Below are 20,867 nucleotides of genomic sequence, written 5' to 3'. Positions count from 1 at the left end.
CTACAATTCTATGTCTTCCCATAGATCACGAGGGAACCTTCTGTTCCTGGAAAGGATTCCAGTTCAACAGAGGAGGAAGGGGCAGGTGATTTTAACCAATACCCTCTCCAGCCCCAACATTCCAGAAGGTTTCCCAACCTACAAAGAAGATTTCCAAGTATAGAGATGGTTGCAGGAGCAAGGAGGAATCTGTAGGAATCACCTCTCTTGCCCTTTTCCCCAAAGGGAGAATCAGATGAGTGGAAATCTACTCATAGGAAGTGTGGGTCCAAGTCATTATACTTATTTCGCCAAAATTCAATAAATATTTGTCATCCTGTTGCAAACTCCTCTTTGCCTTCCATCTCTCAGTTTAGAAATTTCCCTTAGCTACTTGAACTAACTCAAAGTGCATTCATCTGTCATTTCCGATATAAAAGTGAACAGTCAGAAAATATACCAACAAAACATCAAGAGGTGATAAACCAAATGTTATGAGTTAACTGTCACAATAACCTTATCATTGCAAGGCATGAAACTAAACTTGAGGAGTGACACTTTAAAAAGTTTTGCAAGGCCACATAATACCTGATGTTAGAGATGCTGACGGCCCCTTTAAGCCTGCAGTCTCTACGATGCTGCCATCTGTGTGGACCACAATCAGAGTGGCTTTCTCAGTGTTCAAGCTGTCTCCAATTTGAAGAGCTGTCCTTCCAGACTGCAGAAGAAAGAGCTTTAGCTGATACAACTTGAAATGGTTGTTATTCTTTTATATTAGTTTGTCTATAGATTTCTAAGTTAGTATGGAAATATCTAAGGTAGATTTGCATATTTGCAGGGGAGAGGAGAAATCCACATCTCCCTTCCTCAGCATACATTGTGCTGTTGAATAGACACAGTTCTCAGAGTTTTCCTGTGCCAGTATGGATTGGATTGGGGCCAACAAGTAAATAAAACTATGGTAACTACAAGCCGAACATAAGGCATACAACATTGAGAGAGGTCTCCGTCCCAAGGATCTGACAGTCTAAACTTTGATCCTGCCTGTGCAAATCATGAACTACTTAAACAGTATTACATTATTGAGTTTTGTACAAGTGATATAAAAGGGGGCATTGTAGAGTCAATGGCTACATCAGGACAACTCTATACATTTTCAAGTGATTGGCTACTCACTGATTCATGTTGAATCTACACTTGTTGGCAAACCTAGGTTTTCCTCTGTGTAATGTGTAAGATTGCCCATAATGGAATTAAAAGGAAGAGTACACAATAATGTATTTATCCCACAAGCCCTGGGTAAAAGCAACATCTGTGCAGTTGGATTGATGAATTGTCATAGCGACATACACACACAGCTTTTATGTTACTTATCACACACAAAATATTAAATATGAAGGAATAAATACTGGAGAATGAATCAACCCTGACCTTACCAGAACATGTCCTGAAATAGATGCTGCATTCGCTACTGAAGTAGTGAATACGTTGTCTGCAGAGGCACCCACGTTGGCTACAGTTACTGTAGTCACTTCTGTAAAATATGGCCAAAATAACGTTTAATTTTCTGCTACAGCCTCCCATGGACCAGATAAATTCCATGCAGTAAAACATGCAATTGCAAATGTTTTTCTTATCCAACTATCTAGGTGTAAGGTACCCCATGATCTCTCTCCCTCTGAGGTGTGCATTTCAATGCATAAAGCAAACAGTTTTGGCTCAGTGAGCACAGCTAATTAGTAATAAGCCACCAATATAGTGACTGCACTTAAATGTAAAGTGGTGAGATGCAGTGGGAAACATTTCCCTTTTACAGTGCAGTCCTATGTGTGTGTGTCTACTTAGAAATAAAGTTCATCGAATTCCAAGATTTAGTCCCAGTGTGACTGAGGTCAATGTATGCATGTATTTACAGAACTTTCCACTTCACTTGCTTTTTCAAATGTTTAATTTTTAAATGAGTGACATTTTATTGTATGCTACTTTGATATTTTATGCATTTCAGACATCCAGCCATATTTCCTGAGAAAAACTAAAAAATGAAACTTATAAATGCACACAAAGTTATACTGCTGTGTTTAGGGTTGTCACATCTAATCACTACAAAGCAGGGCCCCATGTCTTTCTTCAGTTGGCTGACAGGCGAAAATTAAACAGGCACAGCTCTCCCTTGGGAACTCTAGAGGAACCCGACATCTGCTAGATTTCTGCTTGTCAAGCTGCTGTCAAAGCAGGCCTGGGAAACCTGTGGCCCTTCGGACGTTGAGATTCCAGCTCCCATTATCACCAAACAGCAGGGCCAACAAGACTCCCTACCAAGGTATTAAAGGTCCAGTAGCCCTATGACTCAGGGAGCAGTAGAAATGAAACACTGCAGCCATGACAGCGACGACTCCTCCACTATACTATGTCTCAGAGCTGATTCACATATGCATGTGTACACGTGATTTCTATACACTTGACTAACAGCGGCTGAGGAACTTGCGAAGTACTTCCACAGAGCAGAGTGGTGTCTGATGCAATACGAGGATTCAAAACGTGATGTTACAAAAAGCAGGCGGGGGTCCATTAACACTCCTTGAAGCGCACGAGCGCGAACCAGCTAAGCGTCAGGGACGAAGCTGAACGGACTGGCTGGCTGGGCGCCTGTGCGCATGCGCCGGGTGCGCTGACCTGCGAAGGCAGCCGCGGTGGCCTCGTCGCTGCTCGGCAGGGACTCGGCTCCCATCTCGATGTGTTCCGCATCCGCCGCCATTACGGTCACGGCCGTCACCTCCTCTTCCTCTGGTGGCTCCGCCCCCGAGCCACTCGCCTCCACACACTCCTGGTGCTCCGACCCGTCTGTGGGCGCCGCAGCTGCTGCCGCCGCAGCAACTGCAGCGGCGGCAGCTACCGCCGCGGCCTCAGCCAAGCCCAGTTGCTTCGCGGCCGAGTCAGAGTCCTCCATCCGAAGAGGCCTTTAGCCGGGGGTGTTGGGGAGGGGGCGCGGGGGGGGTGACCGAAGCGAGGTGAGCCGAGGCCGTCCGATTGAGATTTCGTCTCCGATCTCACCCGAGTGACGGCTCCCGAGTGACGAAACGAACTGCCCAAGGCCCTCTCCGATCTTGCCCGAGTACTCTCCCGAGTGCTGCCGATGGCAACCCTGGCCGAGGCCTCCGGAGCGCCGCTTCGGTCTCACCCGAAAAATCCCGAACAGTTCCCGATCTAAGCCGACCTCTTCCGATCAGCCTAATTCCCAATTGAAGAGATCTAGAACGAGGCCGAAAGCTTGCGAAGGCGCCCGAACTGGTCCAGGTTCGTCTCGGCTTCTCAAAAGCGGCGACCGACGGCGATTGCCGAAGAGACCCGAGTCTTTCCGGCTATAACCGAATCGAAGGGCGTAAGCGGGAAGCGAGCGGGAAAGGCCGAACAGGGATTTCTGAATCCCGCCCCTCACAATCCCAAGCGACCGGAGCTGTCCGATTCAGCCCGAACGCCTGAGCTCCGAAATCTGTTGTGCAATCCCGCCCGCGCGAAAAGCAACGAACGGCAGTATGCGGTGGTTCACGAGGCCCCGAGTGGGGCTGCGCAAGGACTATCGGGATATTGGAGGAACTGAGGCGGGGCGGAGAGCGAGCGGGAGGCGGGGGGGAGCGAAAAAATGGCGGCCGTCAGGCGAGGTGAGCTCAGTGCCGCTAAGGCGCCGCTGTTAACGCCAGGGCGAGTGAGGGGAGGCAGGCCCGGTTCCCCTAATCATGCGCGCGGCTCCAGAGCCTGGTGACGAGGCCGCCGGTTGCTCACTGGGCTGCGTTGGCCTTGCCTGGTAAATAGGTTTCTATGGCAACAGAGAAGCAAAAATGCGCGTACTTGCTCGGAGTGGCGTTTTATTCCTCAGTAAATGAGGTTCAGATTGCAACCCCGCAGTCCGTTCTTAAGTACGTCCACGCAGGAATTTCTCTGCGTTTTGTAAGTGTTGGTGATTAGGACTTAGGTGTCTAGTTCTCATTGAGGCGGCAAGTCTCCTAAGCAGAGCGCTATCGCCTCTGACGGGGGCGGAGTGTCAGCCTGAATGAATGCTTCTCCACCATGGGCACCCTCCAACATAACATTATTTTACATAGGAAACTAGATATCGGGGTGAAAGGTTGTGTTTCAGTTTAGCCTTTTCACCTGACATTTCTTTTTTACATGGAGGGGGTTTTCGGTATCGAGAAGTAATTCATTTAATTCCAAAAGCCTCCTCCTGCAGCCAGAATTAAATCCGGTATAGTCCAGGAGTAGTGAGCCTTGGGGTCAAATGCAGCCTTCCTGTCCTGCAGCTATCCTTGGGCACCCAGCCCACACCCCTTACAGAGGCACTGCTCTGCTCTCTCCTCTGGTGGTTTTTTTTTTTTTTTTTTTTTTTTTTTTGCTTCCCTGGAATGTGGCCTTGAACTGTGGCTGCCTGGATCGAAAGGTGTGTGTGTTTGTGTGTACACATGCACACCCCTGGCTTTTGTGTGTCTGGAATGCAGCCTGTACAAAAGTGAGAGTCCTAGCTGTTGCTCCGCCCGTTTTCACCTCCTGCCCTGCCCATCATTGGTGTCCTATGAGAGAATGCAGCCCTCAAGCTGAAAAAGGTTCCCCACCCCTAGCAGGTTTGCCACCTCAAGTAACAACAGAGCCAAAATCTCATTACATTAAATGGATTCTTTTCTCCCTAGTAATTGTGATCAGGCCTGCAGCTTTTTGAATGACTTACTGTGAGCTTTTATAAGTGATGAAGTAGACTGTTGCCTATGGTGCTCCAGGTTCCCCACCCCTGCACTATTTAAGCACTCAAGCACTCACCATCCTTAGCTGTTGGCCATGTTGGTTGGAGCTGCTTGGAGTTGGGGAAGGCTGATGCATAGATTACTGGACATACCTGGGACCTTGGTCCAAATATGGGTGACTTTGAGCCCACTGCTGTCTGTCATAATAACCTAATTCTCAGGTTATTGTAAGGACAAAAGGGGTGGGCTAGAGGATATGTACCCTGAGCACAGGGGAGAAAAAGTGGGATGAATATGTACCCCCCCAAATGAATTCTATTTGTGGGAAATGACCCTCAACTTACTGGATGGGATGCCACATTTGCCACTTCAGAGCAGTCAAGAGTGGCCACACATTAATGGCTGTGGGTCGAATCCAGCAAAGCCACTGCATGAGCAGAACAACTTTGATTTGTTTAACAGAACATCTCCCTCTCCTACAACTAAACACTCCCCCATATTTGCTCTGGAGGGCCGGTGGGAGGGAACCCTGAGCAAATCTGGGAATGGTGTGGATGGAGGGGGTGCTCTGCTGCATGTGTGGAAGTTTCTCTTACATTACTTTGTTTGTTACAACCCTTATTACTATTAGACCTTTATTTTTGCAGTTTAATATGACTGCTTCACTATATTGTTAGGTGCTTGGGGGTTCACAAGAATAATTCAGCGAATAACACAGGCATTGTGATTCTTACTGGGAGTGTTTCTGTGACCATGCACTTTAAATATGTGGGCTCTGTGTGTGTGTGTAATAGTTATGGGTTGGAGGGGTACTGGTGGCATTAGTAATGTAATGAATAATATAAACTCTCATGTGGGACAGTTCACAGAGATATGTATTATTTTTTAAAGTGGCATTCATCAGACTGTAGATGTACCAGAAGCTATCTTACATTAAATATAATTTCAGGCTACACCTCCATCTTACAGTCATGCCCACATCTTATGAATTGTTTGCACTATAAAGTGTAACTTCAACTACATCTAAAGGTTTATTTTGTTTCAACCTGATTTAAAGACTGACTTAGGCTCCTGTTGAAATAATTCACAGACTTAGAAACCATAGCATGCTTAATTCACTAGAGGGGGATAGAGACCTGCTTTGTGTAATTAGGTTATACATCTAGCATTTTATGTAAGCCTAATAATGTATGACAGTGATGAATGACTGAATTCTTTATGTCCTTCCTAGCTTTGTTACTTCTTGCTTTAAAATGTAACATTCTGATCAGTTTTAGGCTTTGGTTCTATAACCTCTGTGCATGTTTGTGCAGAAATAAGTTCCATTGTGTTCTTTATGGCTTACTTCAGTAGTGTGTTTAAGACTGTAGCCCTAAACTGAAAAATATGTCCAAGATGACTTAAGTGGTTTGTAAATTGCAGCATTATCCTTGCAGGGAGTAGGGGTGGTATGAAATAGATCTTTCAGCATTGTGTTTACAGCTTTGAAGTGAGCTGTTCATGTTCTAACTGGCTACTGTCATAGCTTAAATTGTTTTCCCAGTGATTCTGAAAAAAAATGATTTCTACTGTACAACATGTATTCAGCCATTCTTAGGTTTTTAATCTTTGGTCCAAAAATTATAGACTCTGCTAATTATTATTTTTGTCTTATGTACAGGAAGAGCAACATCTGTTGTATCCTTTCTCATTCATTCAGATGATGAAATAATTTTGCTTCTTTCTATCTGTGATTTTCAAATGTGTTATGTGAATGCTTCTTTGGGGTTCCTCAATGAGGACTATGGACAGTCAAGCATGTTGCAGAATATAATGCAATGCAGGTATTCAGTAGCAAACAAATTGACATGGGGAATACTACTTGAAGACATCTGAAAGCAGCCATGTTTAGGGAAGTTTTTAATGTTTGATGTTTTATCGTATTTTTAATAATCTGTTGGGAGCTGCACAGAGTAGCTGGGGAAACCCAACCAGATGGACGGTGTGTGTGTGTGTGTGTGTGTGTGTGTATCTATTGCTGAAGGTGGAAAGTTTTAAAACTACTGTTACGTTTCATTATACTCCAATAAGTTTTAGTTTGTAAATTCATAGTGAAATTTGAGATATGCAAAAGCAGTATATGTTGTCACTGATTATAAGTACTGTACTAGAACTTGATTAATCTATAGTCTGGGAAACTAAGAAATGAAATGAAATGATCAGAGTGGTCTCCATAAAATAGAGTTGTATGCATTGGTCTTACTCAGCTGATGATAAGGGTTATATCAGCAGAATGGATCAGGAAGCAATTTTCTTTGATTTCTCCTATCACTGCAGTCATCCCCCCCCCCACCATGTCCACCCAAATCTGCTCTGGAGGGTCCCCAACACTCCAGACACATGGGTAATACAGTTTGTATTACAAGTTCCCCAAAAAGCATTCCAGACAGTCTTCAAATATTTCTGCTGCTACAATTCCTTCTCATTACTTCAGTCTGGAGAATGTGAATACTCAGTTCTGTTTCAGTAGAACTGACATCCACTCCATGAGCTGGAATGTAGCTATTACCTGTAGGTCTTTTATAGTGCAGTCCTATGCATGCCTACTCAGAAATAAGTCTCATTCAGGTCAGTGGGACTTAACTAAATGGGCATGGCTCCTTCAGATTCATTCTTTCAAATAAATATTTGACACTGTATGAGTGTGCAGAGTGCCTACAGGCATTGTTTCCAAGAGCAAGTACCTCGCTTTCAGGAATTCATGTGTTCCAGCAAGACTGGTGTATTTGCTTTTTTCTGTAAAAATAGAAAAGGACCGTCAAAACAATGTAGAGAAAGCACACTTCAGCTGTTTAAGCATTGCTCTGTTTTGGAAGGTTGACTCCTTATGTGCTGCTGTTGGATTTATAGAACTGAAGAAAACTGACAGAAATCAACAATTGATTGTGCACTTTGTTTGTGCACTTCAGGTGTCCTTCAGGAATTTATAAGATAAGGAAGAAGAGGTAAAATCAGTCATGGTTAAGTGGGCGAAGGATTTCGGTTACAATATACAAATGGTGGAATGGGAAAATTTATGGAGTAGGGATTTGAAATTCACAGCCTGCTTCACTATAAAAGAAAACTTTATAAAGATGCTATACAGGTCATACCCCCAGCAAACTGTCCAAAATGTACAGAACCAGCTCAATTTTATGCTGGAGGTGTAGAGAGTTAGAGGGAACGATGTACCTCATAGGGTGAGGTTGCAAAAAAATAAAGAGCTTTTGGGAACTTATATAAAATGAATTTTTTTAACAAACTTTTCAAAATAACGTTTAATAAAAAACCGGAAGCCTTTCTTTTAGGCATAATGGCATCAGACATCCCAAGAGAGAAAGGAAGGATCTTTTTGCATGTAACAACAGCAGCGAGGATGCTGATTGCCAAGGGGTGGAAAGGAGATAAAATTCCATCAAAAGAGGAGTGGCAAGTAAAACTGTTTGAATATATGGAACTAACATATATGACGGAAAAGATGAGAGATCCATCAACCCAAAAGTTTGAAAGGGAATGGGAGATTTCAGACAATATTTAAAAGAACGGTGTCCCCATATAAAAACTTTAGAATGCTTTGAATAACTGTCGGAATTGAATAAGGTATAAAGAACACAAACAAGTTTTAATAAAGTTTAAGCTTATTGAATAAATAGAGGCAAGTAATTAAGGAAACAAAGAACCCATATCAAGGAAGTCGGAAGTTGAAAGCTAGAATATTTTTGTGCATTCGCGATGTATTGTTCTATTTCTTTTTGTTTATAAGAGATGTATTGTCTTTCTTTTGTTCTGTTTTCTTTTTCTTTTCTTTTTCTAAGCTTTCTTTGTGTGTATGTGTTGATTTTAAACCAATAAAGATTGAATTTTTTTAAAAGGGGATTTATAAGATAACCATGATGTTATCAACTTATTCCACTTTATACTGGGTTATTCCCTACCTCTTAGTGTGCAATTAGCTGAGATTTTCTTAGCATGATAGTGTGAGTTGCATTTCCCACTTAAAACCTTGCTTATAGATGGCCCCTGAACCTGGGCTCAGCATGGTTTATACATTTGGATGGAGAAATGGAACCCAAAGTGCACACGTGGTTCTCATTGCCATGAATGGAATGGCATAACCTTCCACATGTGAATCATTTACTCTCCATTATCAGTCCCCTCTGCTAGAATGCAGCTCAGCTCACAGTTTGTGTTAAGCAAAATACCATAGAAATCTTTGGAAGGTACAACACAAACTCTTACGTCAGGAGTTCCTACATCAGTCTGTGAACCACCACAAGCTTCATTCAGGTGCTCCATGGCATGTCAGTGGATTTTGCAGTTGGGAGATGGTGCATCCATCAGATTGAATATGCCTGTTGATTTTTAATTGCATTTTTATTGCTTATTATATTTCTTATATTGCATTTCATTGTATTACAATTTGAATTCTATGGATTCACAATTGTTAGAAGAAGCAGAAAAATCATTAAACCATTATCATTTCTTCATAGGAGGTATGGCAGAAACCTTAGTTTATCCTGATCTAGATTGCTATTAAATTCTGTGGCACATTTCAGTCTATAAAATGCAAAGCAATTTATTTTTCCTCACACCAACTCCTTGAGGAAGGTTAGGATGTGGCAGAACAATTGTGTTGAAGGCCACCAGGTGAGCTTAGTGATTCAGCAGGGAGCTTCCAAACCCAGTCCTAATGTGCTTCAGGGTTACAGATCTGATGAGCCAGCTGTCATGAGCACTGCCATCTCAAGTTTTTCTGATCTCGATCAGTAGACATTGCAAGTTTAATGGGTGGTATTTAAACTCAGTTTTTCTGGATATAGATCCACCGAAATTAACAAACCTAACTTTTAGTCATGTTCATTTCAGTGAGTCCACTCTGATTAAACCTTAGCTGAATACTAGTCAATAAAATTCAAGTAGGTGGTTCTTCTTACAATTAGAATGGTGCTTATAATATTTAGTGTGTTGGAATCTTAAGATGTAGGATGGAATTAGCATAGGAATTTGACTGAGCCTGGATTGAAAAGTCCTGGGTATTCCCAGTCCATGGCCTGTAATTTTATTTTCTAAGACTTTTGAGGACTGAAATACCAGTGTACATTATTTTGAAAGTGCAAATAACCCAGCAAAGACTTCTGTCACTTGAAAATTCATACTCCAAATCATACAAGATTTTCATAAAGCCACTGCAGGAATAGTCTTCCTCTTAATGGACTGTGAAAGTTAAATTGCCTTTGATCTTATTCTCAGCCTTCATAAAATCCCTGTAAAACAAATCCCGTGGCTTGAACAAATAGTTTTATACAGATACCCTTTCAAGAACTTTTTTTAACTTTAACAAGACCTTCTGTATCAACAGTTTTCACAATAAATGTTTCATCTAAAGTGTACATTGCCATACCTTGAGAGAGCCCATAGCTCTATAGCAGCCCACATGCTTTGTATGCAGGAGGTCCTTGGTCAACCTCTAGTTAACAGCATCTCAACTAGCAGGGCTGAGAAACCCCTCTCTATCTAATACCTTGGAGTGTTGCTGTCTGAAGTGGGGGACAGGGGACGGGACATGATTTGATTGTTTTAAAACCAATTTCCTTGACAGAAACTGCCAGCTGTCATCTGTTCCCTTACAGATTCTTTTCTATTTAAATATAGTTTATTATATATTTTATTTTTTAGCAACCCTGATGATGATTATTTATAAAAGTAAGTTAATTCAAATACACAGTTAAAATAGCTGTATTGTGGACCTCTTGTTACTTGTCTTTTTTCATTATTTATACTTTGCTCATTGGCAGGTCAGGTTTTCACGTATCCAGATGATTTCTTAGCTCTTGATCTCATATTGCTGTTCATTATGGCAGTTCTTGAAGCAATCAGGCTATACTTTGGTAAGTTGGATAGCAGCATGCACATTAGAATCATTGTTAAATATTAATCCTTTGGTAAGTATACATGTCAAAACATGCTGATTCATGACACCTAACCAATTATTTTACAACACATTTAAATACTTTTAATGTTAAACATTAAAATGGCTGACTGACCTACATGGGTAAAAGTGCAAATGAGACTTTGCTAAATACTAGTTAAATAAGGGATAGATTTGTCAAGGTTACACTCCAGTCAAATGCATGTTTGCCTGGATGTAAGTGCTAAAGTAAGAGTCTATCAGTTGCATCCTAAAAGAGGGCAATTTTACTAAAGCATAAAAATCAGGAGCAGAGGCTGTGCTCAGGGGCATAGGAAGGGGGGGGGAGTGGATCACCCCAGGTGCCCTCACTGAGGGGGGTGACATTCAGCCTGCCTGCGACTCCCAAGCTTACCCTGAGCTATCGGGATGGGGGGGGGAGCAGCACCGCTTTGCCAGTGGCATTCCCCCCTCCCCCTTCGTTTTGACAGCTTGGGGGAGGTTTGGGAGTCGCGGGTGGGCAGCGCGCTGTTTGCTTGCCACTGGTGGCTCACTCCACCCCCGTCTGCCGGGTGCGCACGCCGCTCTGGGCAACCGAGTGGCTATCCTCTGTGCCACCCCCCCCTTGGGATTGCGCCTGCCCTGGGCAGCGCGGGCATATGCTCCACCACTGGCTGTGCTGTGCCATCACTGTGCTAGCATGGCACCACTGCCACTTGCTAGGACAGAGAGATTGAGTCTCTATCAGTTTAGTGGCAGAAGCACCAAATTGGCTTTCACCAGTGTGCCCACACAGCCCTGCCCTGCCCTTCTTGGTAAGTAGATGGAATGCTTCTGATAGGAGGGGGCAACAGCCCCACTGCACTAGGTGCCCATGGTAAAATGAGAGTATTGCTGGGTTCTGTGGATCATGGTGGTTGAAAAGGGGAAGATACAATGAAAAGGAAGGCTCTGCCTCTCAGCTACATCATGGCTATATCAGCACAAAAGCAGTGTAAAATGGAATAGCACTGGTATTTCTATTATAAACTCCAGTATACACTGTGTTAGCCTCTGAAGGCTCTCCTGGCCCAAGAATCATCATACCTATCATACTAGGTGGGTGCAGCTAGTAAAAGGCCATTATAGTCGCTTTGAATTTGGATTTTTGTGAGCTATCACATTCATCATTTGTCAATTGTGCTTGTGTATTTTTTTAAAACTTCACTAGGTACCAAAGGGAATCTAACAGAAGAAGAATATCCATTGGGTATCAGTCTTGTGATCACTGCTGGCAGCATAATCCTATCCATCTACTTTCTGGTGTGGCAAACATATGTCCTGCGAGCAGATGTCATCATTAATGTTGTACTGCTTGTCATATGTGGACTTGAAGCAATCCTGCAAGTCATAGCCATTGCTGCATTTGTCAGCTAACTCACGTTGCTATCTGTGGTAAACCTATATTCTGTATTTTCTTTTTAAATAAGCAATACAGATTTTTAATTGATCCTTGTAAAAGTACATGCGCTTGATGTTCTCGAGTATAAACACTATCATAACTGTTCTTACTACACTGCAAAGTTCCATGAGGCCATCATGAACTAACATGTAACACATTCTGCAGGGTTATTCTTAGCATAGCTTATATAGTGGTGGTCTCTGTTTGAATTGAAGTTTGGAGTTAAATGTTGATACTCAAATCAAGGCTGATCCACATTTTTGGTGGCAGACAAGCTTGCTGTTTGTCCTTTGCCTGACTTTGGTGAGCACCTCATTGTTTCAAGGAAAACATGCTTCTACAAATGTAGAAATTCATGCTGTGGACAGATCCCAGGGATTACCCACAGTTCCTCACTGTGTGTATACCATATGATTAGAGGCATTGACCTCTCGTTCCTTGGAAGATACACGGTAAGTAGGTAGCAATAAAGTGCTTCATAAAGCTTGAATCATCTCTCAAATATTAGCCAGACCCTTGTGATTAATTTTTGCAGCTCTTTGAGTTGATTACTCATTTCAGTGGTCTTAACAGTGGAATCAGTGAAACTAAATCACATGTTACTGTACTGTATCAGACCATGCATAAGCATTTATAGTGAAAATTTCAAAAGAATGTAGCAATCTTTTAAAAGTTGCTTGGAAACTGGTATCTTAGCTGTACATTATCATAAGCCTAATTCCCAGTTAAAGTTAGAATTACGGGTTTCTAAGAATAGTTTTCAAAATATTTTAAAGATACATTTTATTAATGAAAGAGCAATATCCAGTGTTGCATGAGCAGATCCCCCCTTCTCCTTTCCCATGCAGCCCCCATCCCTCCCCAGCTGCTCTGGAGGGTCACCGTAACCTTTCAGGGCAGGTTTGGGTATGTGCAGGAGGAGACATCCTTATTTCACAAATGGTGCCTGTTACACTGGTGGACAAACACTGTTGGATATTGCCTAATGTATTCTGCAAAACAGATTTAGTTGAGTACAGGTCATGCCTTGCTATGTATACTGTAGGCTACTTAATTTTACTCTTGAATTTGGATGATTTTGATAAGTATATCCACGTGACATTGCTGTGGTCTTATTTTTGCTTTCAGGTATCTAAAAGAGAAAAATAATTTTAAGACCAAATCCAGTGACTTCAAGACAAATTCAATTCATATGCACTTTGGAAAGGTGAATTCCATGTTGATCTTCTGGGTACTACAGTATTTTATGCCTTGGGTTCTAATTAGTCCCCTCTGCAAATGGAAGACAGCATTTTATTTTATTTTTTAAAACCAATTTTCCCTTCCCCCTACACTGCCTCTCTTGATACACTGAAATGTCCCCTGACCCTCCTGAGTGGACATTCAAGGGGCTACAGTTGGGGAGGGGAGACTAATGAAAGTGCTGCCCTCCCTTCTACTAGGAGGAACATTCTGTTAGCAGAACTCGGCATGCGGGAACTTGCCATCAGAACCTCATTTACAATCTAAGCCAATATATTTTTCTTTAGTATAGCACTTTTATGTATAATGTCCAATGTGGGTTTTCCTTCACCTAGATTTATGTTTTGTGGTGTATCCTAGAACTCTGTTTTTCTACAAGAAAGCCTTAAGAAGTGTATTGAAAGATTATCATATTTTTAAATTTGTATTTATGGACAGTATATATTTCTATTTTTCTATCACTAAGAATAAACAGACTTCAAGTCATTCACATTTAACAGATACTAATTGAGCTGATGGGTATGCCTATTGTGGTTCAGTTAAGTTCCTCACAGTGGGAAGTGTAGAAACACTCCTTACACACAGTGTGAAGTATGATGTGAACCAGTTTTGTATTCTCATTTTGTATTTTTCTGTTGTGAACCACCTTGGGTGGTATACAATTAATAATAATAATAATAATAATAATAATAGTAATACAAAGTGTAAAAATCTTGAAGAGAAGAGGGTAACTCTGGTGGGCAGATATGCTGAATCTAAAATAACGTCATATATCATGTTTCAGGTTCACTCCTGAAGCTTTGATTTTATTTCTTTATTAAATAAAATCCATATACTATTTGATGGTTAAAAACAAATAAAAACCTAGGACCTTAGAGCAGTTTACAAAAACCTTCTAGTCCCTGGAGTTCTTTCAAATATGTTTGCACATTGCTGCATAAGAGAATTGGCGCTTTGACAGGGCTGTCCAGAAAGTAGTGAGATTTGAGATAACAAACATGTTGATGTCAGGATTTTGTAAGCATTATTATTGAGCACATCTTGCATACAGCACCACATACAAAGAGTTCTTTTGAATTACCTTTTATATTCCAACGCAGCAGAACAGGATTATCTAGTTTATCAGAATGAATTCAGTTTCTCAGCCAAAAGCCTGTAAATGGTAGTGATGGCTGACTCCTTCCAACTCTCTATGTACTGAGAATTGGGTGGGTGGGAATGTGTGGGAAGTCAAAGTTGACATGGTGCTCCCCCACCCTTGAGTCACCACTCATAGTTTGTGGTTAATAAACTGATGCATAGTGATGCACATTTATTTGCATATCTTTGGTGATCCCCTTCACACCTACTTTGTACATACTAAAGGTAAAGGGACCCCTGACAGTTAAGTCCAGTCACAAACGACTCTGGGGTTGCGGTGCTCACCTTGCTTTACAGGCTGAGGGAGCTGGCCTTTGTCCCCTTGCTTTACAGGCTGAGGGAGCTGGCCTTTGTCCGCTCTGCAGACATTTTTTCCGGGTCATGTGGCCAGCATGACTAAGCCGCTTCTGGCGCAACGGAACACTGGAATCAGAGCAGCGCACGGAAACTCCCTTTACCTTCCCTCCAGAGCGGTACCTATTAATCTACTTGCACTTTTTTGGGGGCGTGATTTCAAACTGCTAGGTTGGCAGGAGCTGGGACCGAGCAACGGGAGCTCACCCCGTTGCAGGGATTCAAACCACTGACCTTTTGATCAGCAAGCCCAAGGCTCAGTGGTTTAGACCACAGTGCCACCTGCTGTGTGTGTTAGTTAGTTAGTTAGTTAGTTAGTTAGTTAGTTAGTTGTATATACTATCTCATGCAAAAGGGAAATCCTTAGCATCAGTTATTCACAACCTTATCCTACAGCATAGCACGTTTACTTGAAAATATTTACTATTAAGTTAAATTGGTATTTCACATGAATGTCATAGGATTGCAATATTACAAGACCCATGATCACCCAGGACACAAAATAATGTTTCAGTTTTGCATTTTCCTTCTCACTGGTGAAATAACATTGGCAATAGCTCACTGGTCACCATATTCTAAATGGAATTAAAAAACCCCACGCACATTGGGTTGTATCCATTTGTGTCCCTCTGTGGCACTGATAGAAGGCTTTTTGATCCAGTGGAGGCTTCTATGAGTAGAAGAGGTGGGCCATTTTTGTGAATTCCTCCTTCTTACGATTTCTTCCCTCTGAGGAAAGGTTGCAGCATCTGTGACTTTTTAGTTTAGTGAAAAGGAGAGTAAGCGGTGACATGATAGAAGTTTATAAAATTATCAATGGCATGGATAAAGTGGATAGGGAAAAGTTTTTCTCCTTCACGTAATACTGACTTGTGGACATCCAATTAAGCTGAATGTTGGAAAATTCAGGACCTAGTTAAACCATGAAGCTCTTACAGGATGAAGTGATGGATACCAATTTAGCTGACTTTAAAAGATTAGACAAATTCGTGAAGGAGATGGGTATTGATGGCCAATAGCCATGATGGCTGTGCTCTGCCTCAACTGTTGAATTTTTGCAGGCTTCTCACAGGCATCTGGTTGGCCAACGTGAGAACATGATGCTGGACTTGGTGGCTCATTGGCCTGATCCAGCAGGCTCTTCTGTTCATATGTTTTCTTGCAGCCTGCTCGCATGTCACCTCCCATGCTGTTCCAAAGGGTTCCCCAGTCCTCTGAAGCAGATCTGAGGGAAGACAGCTGGATACAACCCATTGTTTTGAAGTCAATGGGTCAACACCCATAGTTAGGATTCCGGTTTAATGTTAATCATATATATTTCAGTGGGTTTAGACTGCCTTTATATGTTCTGTTTCTCCCATGTGTCTACACAGCCACATGTCATGAACACACATAGAGGAAGCCCCTATATGTTGATGTGAGATTGCCCATAATCATTTTAACTGATCTGCAGAGTTAACTAGTTCACTGCCTGAATCTTTTTCTCTGCTATTCCTGACCTGCTGGAGGTATTTGTTAGTGTTCATGAGACCATTTTTGTGAGCATGAGCATAAATTGTCATGGTAAAGTCACAAACAACAATTGCTAAACATGCTGGGCTCTTGGGAGTGTATAATTAAAAGGCCAAACCCTTCTGGAAACAGGATGAGCAAGTTTTAATGAAAAATACAATAAAAATGAAATGAGCACATTTCCCCCCAGAAGTTGAGATCATTATTTGGGTGGTGGTTATGTCTCAAATAAAAAGCACTTGTTCTGTACACAACTTGAGGTAGCTGCTTGATCTAAAATTCTGATAGCACATTCATCTCCTGGGATTTAATGCCCTCAGATATTTTGAAGAGATAAGGCTACATTGTTTCAGACTGTTTCTTTGCTTGTAAGCCCAACAGAAATAAAAGGAAATGAAACACAAATAAAGTGCATTCCACAAGAAGTCAGCATTTTTTTTGGCTTTAACACAAAACACGATTAGTGTCCTTAAGGAACGACTTTGTGTTTGCTTCTTGGTAACAAGCTGTGTGTTAGCACTGCAAAGTCTTTACTTGCAGAAAATAAGAGAAGCACATCACACTTTCCTACTTGGATTTCACTTCTACATTCACAAGCTGTATGTACATAACATTCACAATGAAACGTGGAAAACTTAGCACTTTTGCCATGTATGCTAACCATAGTCAGGATACTACACAGTCTGATTCACTATGTTACACTCTTTAGTAACAATTTGTTTTAAGTGTAAAGAAATGTGTATTACCCTGTAATCTGCTTCTAAGGCAAACTGGCATGTGCCTACAGCAGAATAATTTCTGTGCTTTCTAGATTTCTTGTTCATTGGTAGTTTTGTCTTGGCTTCTGCTGGCTATTAATTGCCATATTTTTGCCTAAATCTGTCAAACGACTATATTCAGTGCTAGCTTTGTGCTTTGAGTCCCACATTTTTATAGTGCCCAAAATGAAAAAAGTATTTCCTTTTTTCTGTTTTCAGTCTAGCCACTATACACTTTGAGGGTAGCCCAAATCATGATGTACAAAAGTGCACAGAGGTGCCCCAAACGGAAGTAGCTGGTAATTAGGCTAAGTGGTCCAGTAGTCCAATTCTGCATAAAGGCAGCATATTTTCTTGTTCAGAAGTTGGGACAAAAATCTCACCACCCAACTATTGTTGTGAGTGTCGCATTGTGCAGGACTCCACTGGCAAATTGCTGAGCAGGGAAAATGCTCTTAATCTTATGCACGTTGAAGTTAATTTCCTAGAACTTGATGGGACTTACTTCCGAGGAAGCACGCGCTAGTTTGAGCTGGGACTTCTGTTTGGGCACACAGTATATTGCTTCAAACCCTGGGTCCATTTCAAGACCCCGGAAGCCAAGGGAATTGTCTTCACCCGTTTCAAACTGAAGAACAGAAATGTACTTTATCTACCCCAGCACCTCCCTTTTCCTGGTTTCCCTCTCCCTCCCTTGCAAGCCAGAGAGACAACCTATCTGTGTGTATCTGAAGAAGTGTGCATGCACACGAAAGCTCATACCAAGAACTAACTTAGTTGGTCTTTAAGGTGCTACTGGAAGGAATTTTTTTATTTTTACTATGGCAGACCAACACGGCTACCTATCTGTAACTATCACTTCCACGTTATCGATACAACAAAACTGCTGAGCTCTATGCTGTGCTCGTTGGCATTTGAGTCAGTGGCTGCGGGGGGGGGGATATATTCCGAGTCCCAAATCCATCCATCTTGCTAAAGTTGGGTAATCCGTGAAACTCTCTCCCTCTGCATTTTGTTTCTCCGAGTTGGAGAGATGCGTGTGACCACACCCTCCAACTCGCGACAGATTTTCCACCCTTGCGCTGCCAGGACAGGCCGAGCCCGGCTTATTCTGGCTGGATAAACATCTCGCCAGACAGAGCGAGCCTGCCAGGCAGCCGCCAGCTCGGGGAGAGGCGGCTTGTGCCTTTCACAAACGTGGGTTTGTTTTCCCCACAGCGTCGCCAGGTTGCTCATTTCCCTTCCCCAAACTGAAAGGGGGCGGGGAGAAGACGACGAAGGAGGAAAACCTGAAGCAAAATCACCTCCTTTCTCGCCGAAGTCTCGGAGAGAAAGAAAAATAAAGCCCCCTCTGCCGCCTGTCTCCACAGGCAGCGGCTCAGTCCTGCTTCTCCAACGTTGCACCAGGTGTCAGCAGAGATACCCTACTCGGAGCCTCCTGGTTATATAGTAACCTGTTGCTTTTGGCCGGTGGCTCCACCTCCACCTCTCCCTCCTCCTCTGCCTGGGCTGAGGGAGCGCTTCCACCTGCTCTCAGTGGAGCTGCGAGGTCTGCACGGGGAGAAAGGAGGGTGAGGAGGCGCGAGAAGAAGAGGGAGCCGTCAGGAACGGAGAGGTCGTTTCCTCTTCCCCATCTCAGCCCCGGGCACCGTTTCCCCTGGGCGGGAGGTCGGCGGTCACCTCAGGGAAGCCCTTTGCTGAGCCCAGCAGAGCAGGAAGCCCCAAGTTCAGAATGGCAGGGAAGCTGGACTAAGAGGAAGGGAGCCGCTCAGTGGGGAAGGAATTACGAGGACCCAGGAAACTGGGAGAGTCCAGCTGGCTTCTGAGGGAAAAGTAAGTGAATTGTTGTTGCTTTTAATTTCCCCCCCCTCCTCCTCCCCCCCCCCCGCCCTGCTCCCCAGCGTTTGACGAGGAGCCTCCAAAGAATATTTCCCATGCGTAAGGAAGGGAGTATGTTTGGGAAAGGGAGTGCTGGTAAAAACTCTGGAAGAAGTTAAGGGAAGAAGGAGCAGGATTTTCTCCATGTTATTTTGTGGCGTACTACAACATCTCTGCCCAAATGGGAAAGGTCCAGCAGGGAGTGCTGTTTTGGCAAAGGAAGACTCTTACGTTAGAAAACAAAGTCTAGCTTTGCTATCAGTTGCTCAGCTTCATCGACACACTGCTAAGGTTATTCCAAAGTTGGTTGGCTTTTTTCTCTCTGCTTTTATGTCTGCTTGGCTGCACTTTTGTGAAGTGGACCTCAAACTCACGACCATGGGAAAATGTTGGTTGAGTTTTGTTTTTAGTTTAGTGAAATCATATTGGCAGTGGCCTGGGGTGGGTGTGTTTGCTTAAATATGGAAAATACTGGTACAAATTCTTCTCAATAAATGCAAGTCATCTTAATTTAGAGCTTTCTGAAATGCTTTCTTAAACCCTGGGAACTAATCACTGCGTTGTCAGACAAGTGGGGCACTTGGATATAATTGTTCCTTGGCTTTAATTAGGGCAATTTTGTATAATGTGGAGCAGCAGGACTGCTCTTCCATGCTGAGTAACTGCCTGGAAGTGTAAACAGAGACATACCAGATCTTTCTTTCCTAACTCACAAATTTCAAGTTATTCTGCCGAGGGTCATTGCTTAATATTTACATTTTGTACTCTGGATCCAGTTCCCAAGTACAAAAGAGATGCAAGAGAGTATTGTTTATTAACAGTACACTTGTATTTCATACACGAATGTCACACGTCCTTTCAGTTCATGCTAATTGCTCATACGCATTTTGTAAGAAGTCACAAGTTATGCATTTGGATGTCGTTCAAAAATTACACTGATGACATGTATTTGGGGATTTGTTCCCATGCACAATGTGTAAAGATGTCCTAAGAAGTTTGATCCATTCTGAATATCTGGATTTTTTGTGCTCACCACATGACACTCTATAGTCATGTGAATAGAATGCCATATTAAGAAGAGTTATAATTGCTCCAGCTTCCAGTTTACCAAAATGTTATGAACATTTACATAAATCAGGTGGGGCTGATGGGAGGCGTAAGCCAAAACATCTGGAGGGCATCAAGTTGGCAAAGGCTGTTTCACAGTATTAGTGTGGTCTAGTTCTTCCATTGTCTAGAGGAAAGGATGGTCCACATAGAAGTCCCAAGTCGATTGCTAATTTAGGTTAAAAGGACCTGTTATAAAACAAGAGGTTGGAATCTGCTGGGATTGTGAAATGCAGTAGTGTGCGTGGAGGGGAGGATATATCAGAGCAACCTGCACACTGACTACAAAGAAAGCTCAGGGCCGCCCCCTTCGTATGCTACTGCAACAGTGTGGGAGCTGCTTCCCCATGGCTTCATCACCCACTGCCTTGCTACTGTCTGGAAGCCACAACTACATGATGTAAGGGTGGTGTGCAGCTCCTACCCATCCATTATATCCCAACTGGGAGGAAGAGATGGAATTTGTTAGGAATAGTCCATATGATTACTTTTGGCACTAATTATTACTTCAGCAGCCTGGGAAGAAGTTACTGGGCAGCACTTGTTGTGCCACTGCTTTAATGTGAAGGGTCTCTCTTAGGGTGAATACAGATAACCATGTCACCACTTGGTCACCCCTAATGTGTCATTAAATGTTCCTTACCACATGGCAAGATAAGACAAACAGGTGGTTTTATCGGTTGATTAGATGTACAGTGTGGAAAGGGACTACCTGGCATTTGACCATCTGACTTTTCACCCTGGATCTTCAAGCAATAAAACTTGTTCATAATTCATGACAAGAACTTAAGCGGGAA

General features: G+C 42.7%; 3 protein-coding genes and 1 long non-coding RNA gene across 18 annotated transcripts in view; 2 read left to right on the top strand and 2 right to left on the bottom strand.

Annotated features, from left to right (window-relative positions):
* The window catches only part of DEAF1 (DEAF1 transcription factor), a gene marked incomplete at its 5' end in the record, with an annotated part of 29,484 nt that extends 26,558 nt beyond the window's left edge, over nt 1–2,926 (bottom strand). For 10 of the 11 annotated variants that reach the window (XR_014520168.1, XR_014520169.1, XR_014520170.1 and 7 more), the window contains 3 exons: nt 568–697; nt 1,416–1,513; nt 2,653–2,926. Coding sequence is in view for 7 of the 11 variants with exons in the window: in XM_083480264.1 (XP_083336390.1) it covers nt 568–697; nt 1,416–1,513; nt 2,653–2,926 (502 nt within the window). The remainder of the gene's footprint in view (nt 1–567; nt 698–1,415; nt 1,514–2,652) is intronic. The other variant, XM_083480259.1, reaches the window with a different exon arrangement.
* A 608-nt stretch (nt 2,927–3,534) lies between these two features.
* Nucleotides 3,535–13,807, top strand: TMEM80 (transmembrane protein 80). 5 transcript variants are annotated; one of them, XM_083480640.1, is made up of 5 exons: nt 3,535–3,638; nt 6,373–6,389; nt 10,340–10,433; nt 10,526–10,618; nt 11,849–13,807. In XM_083480640.1, the coding sequence occupies exons 1-5, from the start codon at nt 3,620–3,622 to the stop codon at nt 12,052–12,054; spliced, it is 429 nt and encodes a 142-aa protein (XP_083336766.1). In that variant the 5' UTR covers nt 3,535–3,619; the 3' UTR covers nt 12,055–13,807. The 5 variants fall into 5 exon arrangements, with proteins under 5 accessions (XP_083336766.1, XP_083336767.1, XP_083336765.1 ...); XM_083480639.1 differs by lacking the exon at nt 3,535–3,638 and adding an exon at nt 3,787–3,893; XM_083480641.1 differs by lacking the exon at nt 10,340–10,433 and having other exon boundaries at nt 3,565–3,638; nt 6,373–9,223.
* LOC310695788 lies at nt 13,390–17,336 on the bottom strand. The gene is made up of 2 exons (XR_014520230.1): nt 14,810–17,336; nt 13,390–14,773 (listed from the first exon to the last, which is right to left on the bottom strand). It is a non-coding gene; the product is annotated as an uncharacterized lncRNA (long non-coding RNA).
* An 833-nt stretch (nt 17,337–18,169) lies between these two features.
* EPS8L2 (EPS8 signaling adaptor L2) overlaps nt 18,170–20,867 on the top strand; it is an 87,616-nt gene continuing 84,918 nt past the window's right edge. Inside the window, exon 1 of the mRNA XM_083480108.1 lies at nt 18,170–18,918. The gene's annotated coding sequence lies outside the window, so the exon portion shown is untranslated. The remainder of the gene's footprint in view (nt 18,919–20,867) is intronic.

The sequence above is a fragment of the Podarcis liolepis genome (genome assembly GCF_965112155.1).
Source record: "Podarcis liolepis genome assembly, chromosome: 1".
Taxonomy (NCBI): Eukaryota; Metazoa; Chordata; class Lepidosauria; order Squamata; family Lacertidae; genus Podarcis; species Podarcis liolepis.
This window is presented reverse-complemented; position numbering and strand designations above follow the sequence as displayed.